The 8,493-nt window shown below is 47.7% G+C and overlaps 1 protein-coding gene across 5 annotated transcripts in view; it reads left to right on the top strand.

The window, feature by feature from the left end:
• Window positions 1-8,232, top strand: part of FXYD5 (FXYD domain containing ion transport regulator 5) — a 13,347-nt gene extending 5,115 nt beyond the window's left edge. For 3 of the 5 annotated variants that reach the window (XM_049901182.1, XM_049901183.1, XM_049901186.1), the window contains 5 exons: window positions 340-438; window positions 3,275-3,346; window positions 5,116-5,151; window positions 5,232-5,306; window positions 7,915-8,232. In XM_049901182.1, coding sequence (XP_049757139.1) covers window positions 340-438; window positions 3,275-3,346; window positions 5,116-5,151; window positions 5,232-5,306; window positions 7,915-7,964 — 332 coding nt within the window. In that variant the 3' untranslated portion in view covers window positions 7,965-8,232. The other 2 variants (XM_049901184.1, XM_049901185.1) reach the window with 2 other exon arrangements.
• Window positions 8,233-8,493: the final 261 nt, after the last annotated feature.

The following is an 8,493-nucleotide window of genomic DNA, read 5'->3' on the forward strand; positions in this document are numbered from 1 at the left end:
GTGTACAGGTAGTCCCTGACTTACATTGCCCATCCCACAGCAACACTAGATTTATCAACGTGTCTGATTTTTGCCAATTGATAGAGGGGAGATGGTCCCTTGCTGTCCTAAAAAAACAAAACAAAAAAAAACCCACTGCTGTCAAGTTGATTCCGACTCATAGTGACCCTATAGGACAGAGTAGAACTGCCCCATAGGGTTTCCAACAAGCGCCTGATAGCTTCAAACTGCCAGCCTTTTGGTTAGCAGCCGAGCTCTTAACCACTGTGCCACCAGGGCTCCCTTGCTGTTTTATGGATCTATATTTCCTTAATTCACACATTTGTCGTCCTCCCCTAGAAACAACACAGAGCCAGACCAAGGCCCAGACCCGGCAACCGACGGTGAAGGATGAGCTTCTAACAACAGAGGACCAGATGGACGTGACGGGCAAGGAAGGTAAAGCCTGGGACTAAGAACTCCACATGAAATTTTTGTTTAGTTCTCTGTCTAGGTCGGCCTTTCCCCAAACACGTTTCTCAGAGCACCCATCTGGGGAATTGTTAATACACTTGAAAAAAAAAAGTATATATATATATATATTTATATATATATATATATATATATATATATATATTGGGCTATGGTCAAAAGTGCTGGGGAAGCCCTGAGTTAACGTTAAACATGCTTCTTTATGGCAGGACTTCTCAGAGTCCTTAAAAAGCTAATTTGCAGTGAGCATCCCCAAGGGAGTTCACCTAGTGTGCAACATTTCCCAAACTTGATAGACTTGGGGACCCTCTTTTGTTTGGATCCTCTCACAGGGCTGGTGCTGAATTTGTGGCTATGGGTGTTTCCTTTGTGTATGTCTTCTTAATACTAGAGCAGAAGTTTTTTTAGCCACAAAAGACGTAAAACCCAACTTTTAAGAAAAAAAAGATTTATTGGCCATGTAAGTTCCGTAAAGTCCAGTTTCAGGCATAGCTGGATTAAGGGGCTCCAACCATGTCACCAAGGCTGACTTGGTCTCTCTTTTGGCTCTGTTGTCTTTGTTCTCAGGTGGTTTTTCCCCTGTGGATAATAAAAATGGTCTCGTAGTTCTAAGTTTAGGTCACACACACAAAAGCTAGAGAGTATCTCTTTTCCAATATACCTAGCCACAATTACTGAGTTAATGTAGTCACATACCTCTTGATGAGTATCTTGGTTGCTTCCAGATTTTTCTGCCATACACACAGTGTCACGGTGAGCAACTTTATCCCTTCCTCCTTGAATAAACACGTTTAGATTGATTCTCATTGGCCCAGCTCAGGGCACTTGTCCAGTCTGACCCAATGGAGCCTAGGAAATGGACTGATCTGATTGGCCAGGCCTGACCCATCTTGGGCTGAGAAGGAGATCAGCTCTGCCTGAGCCATATAGACCAAGAGTTGGAGGAGAGATGGTTCCCTTTAGGACAAGTGAGCGAATGTTACCAGAAGGAATGGGAAAGGTTGCTGAGCTGAGATGAATGCAACAGGTGGCCTTCAATACCTGTGTGAGGAGGCAAACCCAGTGCGAAGTACTGTAGCATGGGCCACCCCTAGGTGCTCACGGTTGTGCAGAGTGGACATTACACAAGAGCACCACCTACAAGGTTGTGCCATTCCCCTTGCAGATTTTTATGATTTGTTACAACAGTTTTCCAGCAATGGTGGTCAACATCTCATTCTTACATAATTTGTCTTTCAACAGGTGGAAATAAAGTGTCTTGGGGAAGAGCACCTTTTTGATTTGGCATAAAAATCGGGGCGGGGGGAATGGTTGTGTCCTATTTCTCAATCACTGGAACATTTTCGTGTTTCTGAATTTATGTATTTTTGAGTCCTTGCTGATTTGAATTACTCTAAGTATTAGTCCATATTCCTGGTTATACATGATAGAACTGTAACTGGGTCTCTCCTGGACCAAAGGGGTCATAGAACTGAGTAAAAAGCACAGCTGAGCCTTGAAGTTGTCCAAAACCTGGACATGAAAGCCCCCAGAGCCTCTCTTCCTCCTTCATCTTTGCTGCTCTTGTGCTTGGCTTCACTTCTGCATGGCAGGGAAATAATTCCTGGCATCGCCCAGCTCATAGCTACCCAGCTTCATCATTCAAAATACCTGCTTGGGATTTGAAAGATTCCAGGGTGGACCCATATTGGCTGGACTGGGGTCTCATGATCCCTTTGTGACCTGGGGTACAATTGACAGCTACCACTGGAGCCACATGGCATGGGAAAGGGGCAGTAGTTCCCAAGAAAGGGGGCGCTCCTCCTAGAAGGGAGGGACCCCCAGCAGAAAGTAACAACAATGGCTAGTGTTTGCAGAGAGCTTACTCGGTGCTGGGCACCATGCTTGGCTTTTACCCATTGGCTCATTTGATGCTCACAATCACCTTAGGTGGTGGTAACTATTGATACCCCATTTTACAGGGGAGGGAACTGAGGCCCAGACAGGTTACCTGACTTGCCTTAGGCCACATAGCTAAATGTGGCAGAACCAGGATTTGAACCCGGGCTCTCTAGCTCCAGTGTGCACAAACTCCACACACTCCCATGGCTGTCCTTTACATTCTCTGTGATCTTGGCATCTTTGTCCTTACTGCTGATCTCACATATACCTTCTTCCTGGCAAGGCTTTCCCTGAACATCTCGTGATCCTTGGCTGTCTGCTCATGTTTAGGGGGTGAGGCACTGAGGGGGGACTGGGGAACTTGGGGCTCATGGGACAACTTCTCCACCCACTGGCTTCACATTGGGGCATCATACAGGGGTGACCACTTCACTAGGGACATTTCTCAGTGCCAGAGGGCAGCTCTTTTCTTTGGGGCATTGATTTTCTTTTTTGAAGAAAGGAACTGTCTGGTATTTTCGGTCTGGGGGAAGAAGAGGTGATATTCAAAATGTTTTATAATAAGCATCTCTGGACAGCATATCTGGGCATGAAAGTTCTGGAGGTCCCCCTCCTTGGCTATGCCAAGTGTTATCCTTTAGTTGTGGAGGAGGTCCTGGGGGAGGGGGCAGGGGACCTTGGGGGATGAAGCAGCCAGCCTTAACCAGCAGGTGCAGGCTTACCTGAATATTTAACACCCACCTTACTTGCTGCCTCCATGGGTAGGAGGAAGGAGGATGCCCCGTGTTTTGCACACCTGATGTATAGGCATGGGAGAGGGCTTCTCTCAAATACAGACTTTCAGTGAAGCCCCTTGTTTATGCTTCCATGGCTCACTCCTGCCCCCTGCCTTCTTTTGGCCACTCTGCTGATCTCACTGAAGACACCACGCTCTCCAAGAGACGATCCCCAAGCAAAGACATCTGGACAGACTCCCCTACTCCCAGGACAGCTGGTAAGTGACTTCCTTCCCAGACTGGGAACAGGCTGTTTTCTGTTTATTTGTGTATTTCCAGCGCTTCACAGCGCAGAGTAGGTCCTCGATAAACATGTGTTAGGTGAATAAATGAATTCGAGACTGTACAGAGTACCAGAAAAACCAAACCATTTGCTGTCAAGTTGATTCCAACTCATAGTGACCCTTTAGAACAGAGTAGAACTGCCCCCATAGGGTTTCCAAGGCTGTAATCATTACAGAAGCAGATTGCCACATCTTTCTCCCAAGGAGTGGCTGGTGGGTTCAAACTGCTGACATTTTGGTTAGCAGCCGACCACCACCAGGGCTCTTCTGTACAGGGTAGGCATGCAATAAATGTCTGAATAGATGAATGAATAAATAAATAAATACTGCATACATAGCAACCCAAAACTCAATGGCTTAAAATGACAATTATTTATTTAGATCTTGATGTTACAATTTGGAAATTTAGGCTAGGCTCAGCTGGGTGGTTCTTCTGGTCTCTGCTGGACTTACTCATGTATCTGAGGCCACTTGCAGGTTGTCTTAGTCACCTAGTGCTGCCATAAACAAATACCACAAGTGGATGGCTTTAACAAAGAAAAATTTATTTTCTCGAGTCCAAATTCAGGGCGTCAGCTCCAGGGGAAGGCCTTCTCTCTCTGTTGGCTCTGGAGGAAGGTCCTTGTCCTTAATCTTCCCCTGGTAGAGGAGCTTCTCAGGTGCGGGGACCTTGTGTCCAAAGGATGTGCTGTGCTCCTGGAGCTGTTTTCTTGGTGGTATGAGTTCCCCAACTCTCTGCTTGCTTCTCTTTCCTTTTATCTCTTGAGAGATAAAAGGTGGAGCAGGCCATACCCCAGGGAAACTCCCTTTACTTTGGATCAGGGAGGTGACCTGAGTAAGGGTGGTGTTACAATCCCACCCTAATTCTCTCAACATAAAATTACAATCACAAAATGGAAGATAACTACATAATACTGGGAATCATGGCTTAACCAAGTTGATATACATATTTTTTGGGGGACATAATTCAATCCATGACACAAGTCATCAGGGAGCTCTGTTTATAGGGACACGTTGATTCTTCCTCTCATGATCTTATCCTCTACTCTCAGCCCAGTCAATCCCCAGTGAACAAATGGAAATGATATGCCCACAGGTCACATAGAGAGTCCATTCATTTATTTACTGATTCAGCAAATATTCATTGAGCGTCCTCTGTGTGCCAGGTGCTGGGGACATAGCGGTGAACAAAACCAACAAAAATCTCTGCCTCATGGAGCTGGCATTCTAGTGGGGGAGAGAGAGACAGTGAATAACAAACATAATAAATATATGTCAGGTGATTTTAAGTTTCAATCAAGAAAAATAAAGCAAGGTTAGGGTTAGAGTAACTGGGGGGTGTATTTTATATACAGGGCCAGGGAAGGCCTCACTGAGAAGGAGGTGAGGGAGAGAGCCATGTGGATGTCTGTGGAAATGGTGTTCTATGCAGAGGGAACAGCCAGTGCAAAGTCCCTGAAGTAAGAAGTGCCTGGTATGTTCAACAGCAGGAATGCCAGTGGGACTGGAGCATAACGAGTGATGGGGAGAGTGGTGGAAATGAGGTAAGAGAGGTTACGGGAGCCAGACTGTGCACCACGGTGAGAATTTTGGGTTTTATTTCAAGTGTACCAAGTCCGACACCCAGGTGTCTCCTCTACCTGACTTATTCACCCCACAAACGTTTGCTGAAGTCTGACTTGCTCCCTGTCTGTCTCATCCAGGGTCGGGTGAGGTTACGGACAACCCCTTCTTCTATGGTAAGTCACTGTAGGGAGTTGGGGAGGGGAGCAAGGGTTAAGGTTCCTCTGACTGTGCCCCTCCATTTTTCTCTCTGCAGACGAGGACACCCTCCGGAAAAGGGGCCTGTTGATTGCAGCTGTGTTGTTCATCACTGGCATCATCATCCTCACCAGTGAGAATGGGGTTGGGTGGGAGGGGCACTGAGACTGGGAAGGAGAGGCCTTGGCCTGCACTGTGACTGAGGATTAGGTTCTTGAAGACCCCTGGGAAAGATCATTTTAAATGAGGAGTATCTGTTAGCTATTGCTGTATACAAACCACCCCAAAAATTCATGGCTTAAAATGTCAACCATTTATTTAGCTCTTGATTCTGCAGTTTAGGAATTTAGGCTGGGCTCAGCTGGGTGGTTCTTCTGGTCTCAGCTGCACTTATGCATGTGTCATGAGGTTAGTTGCAGGTTGGCAAGTAGCTCTGTTTCTAGGGACTTTGGTTCTTGTGCGGTTATCCTCCAGTAGGCTAGCCTAAGAATGAGCTGTGCTTAGAAGTTAGCAGCTGTGTCAGTCAGGGTTGTGGCAGGTGACAGATGGACACTCAAGTTTAATGGAGAGTCTTTTACAGAGGCACAAGCTGGGTAATGGGATGGTGCAGCACCCTAGGACTAGCAACAAAGGAGAGCTGTTATCACCCCAGCCTGGAGGGGGTAAAAGGAAATAATGGCTATGCCAGGGCATGGTGAGAGATGGAATTGTAGGAAGGGGCTGCTGGCAGGAGCTGTGGCCTCAGTGAGAGGGCTTCAGGGACTACCACATTGCAGCCCTGCAGGGAGAACACAAGGGATTGGGGGTCAAATACCTAAACCTCTCTCCTCTTGCCCCCTCCAATCTTCTGCCAGTGCCTCCCTGGCAGTTGTGAGCTAGAGGGTGAGGGGCTGGGGGCATATGGCCTGTCAGGTCAGCCTCCTAGGACCAGTGCAGGGCAGGGCAGGGAGCAAATGGAGAATAACAAGCAAAGCAACTAATTTTTTTGTTTTTTTCTATGCATCAAATAAAACATAGGAACCACCAGTTTGCAACCTCTCAGTTAAGCTGTATAACCTAGGCCAAGTTTCCTTACCTCTATTGTCCAATTTCCTCATTGGGAAAATGATCACAACTACCTTTTTTGCCTGTAGGTGGGAGACAGAATACTAATACTCAGGAAGAATATTGCTAATGTGTGCCTGGTACTCGTTGAGTCTGGGAGTCAGGTGCTGTTGCCTCAGTCGTTCAACTTGTGTTTACTGAGCCTTACTTGGTGTCAGGCTCTGTTCCCTCCCCAGTGGGGAGTTTGGGGCTCAGAGAGTTGAGGAGCTTGCCCGAGGCCATACAGCATATAAGAATCAGGAAAGGACTAGACCCAGGTCTGCGTGAAGGCAGAGCCTGAATGTTAGCTCTGAGGCCACATATTGTTCCAATAACAAATGTCTGTGGGCTTCACTCTGTGCCCAGCCTGTGCTGGGTGATGCTGGGGACACAGAGGAAATAAGCCACCCTGGTCTCTGCCCTCAGGGAGCTCCCATCTGGTGGGAGGTGACAATAAACAATTAACTACATGCATGGACAGGGTGAGTCAGAGAAAGATATTTGCTACGAGGGAAATAAAGCAGCATGACAGGACCGAGCGGGGTGAAGAAGGAGCTTCCTCTGAGGAGGTGAAGTCTGAACTGATTCCTGATGATAAGAAAGGTGATTTAAAAACCAGGGAGAGGGAACAGCAAGTGCAAATCTCTGGAGGCAGGACTGATCTGAGCAGGTTGCAATAACAGTGAGGAGGCCATTAGGGCAGAGTGAGCAAGGGGGAGATTGGGGGTAAGATGAGGCCAGGGAAGTAAGGAGTGAGAGAAGCAGGGCAGCAGCCAGGAGACAGGTAGATTACTGTTTTCTCACATCTCCTTTGGCTCCTAAGACCCCCTTTACTCACTCTGGTCCAGCCTCTTGGCCTCCCTGCTGTCCCTTGAGCCTACTTGTGTCCTCAAGGACTTTGCACTGGCTGTTCCCTCTGCTTGGAACACTCTTCCTCCAGATGCCCACCTGACATCTCCCTACCTCCTTCAAGTCTTTACTCAGATGTCACCTTCTCCGTGAGCCTGATTTTCTCCATGAGGATGCCTCTGGCCCTGGACCTCTCTGCCCCTTCCTGGCTTTATTTTTCTTCATAGTACTTATCACTGTCTGACTTATCATCATCTATATGTTTCCAGTACCCAGTGCCATCGAGTCGATTCTGACTCATAGCGACCCTATAGGACAGAGTAGAACTGCCCCATAGAGCTTCCAAGGAGTGCCTGGCAGATTTGAACTGCTGACCCTTTGGTTAGCAGCCGTAGCACTTAACCACTACGCCACATACGTTAGGCTTAGTTATTTTTCTCTTTGTCGATTCCCCCCCACTAAAAAATATTGGCCTACAAAGGCAGAGATTTTTTTCTTTTTCTTGTTCTTGCCTGTGTTCCCAGTGCCTGGCACGTGATAGGTTCACAGTACATATTTGCTGAATGAATGAATAATACACAAAATATTGTGAATTTTCAAAGAGCTTATCTGTGTGTGAATGCGGGAAGCTCTCCCTCAGGGGCCTCACACTGGCTGGGCCAGTGTTGGCTTCTTGTTCACTTGGTTGTAGAGCTGCCTCTGAGCTCCCCAAGAGGCAGGGATTGATCGGCCTTGTTCCCCAGCACCCAGATCATACACATAATCAATACCGTTCCAACTCATGATCAAATGATTTCCTTCACCCACAGGTGGCAAATATAGACAGATGTCCAAATTCTGTCGGAATTCTTGCAGGTGAGTCCATCGGAAGTGGGTGCCGATGGCCTAATTGGCACCCCAACACCGAGCTCCCCCAACAGCTCACCGTGCCCAGCCTCCTCGCTCCCTTCATAGAGCCTACAGAGTGGTCAGTGTATGAAGCCCAGCATAAAAGGGAAGACACAGATGGTTCCAGAGCTGGGACTGACGTCCCCAAGCCCCCTGCCCACCCAGCACTGCTCTCCCTGGCACTACCCCCCAAGTTATGCATTCTGTTCAGATCAAAAGTAAAGCACTGTGGTCCTTAACCCTGTGTCTCTGGTCATTTGTGAAAGGGGACTAGAAGAAAGGGGCAAGGGCTAGGAACAGGTTTCCTGAGGGATAAAGGAAGACATCACAGACTCAAAAGCCAAGGCAGGGGACAAAGTGAATGAGGCCAGCTGGTGTGGAGCAGGTGGGGGACAGGACAGGGTGGGTGTGGGATGGGGTCAATGATAACGACTCTAGCCAGTGAGAGAATCAAGGCTGGGTTCTGTCTATGGGCAGTTTGAGACCCCTGGCCTTGTCTG

Source organism: Elephas maximus, chromosome 11 (genome assembly GCF_024166365.1).
Source record: "Elephas maximus indicus isolate mEleMax1 chromosome 11, mEleMax1 primary haplotype, whole genome shotgun sequence".
In the NCBI taxonomy this organism is placed as follows: domain Eukaryota; kingdom Metazoa; phylum Chordata; class Mammalia; order Proboscidea; family Elephantidae; genus Elephas; species Elephas maximus.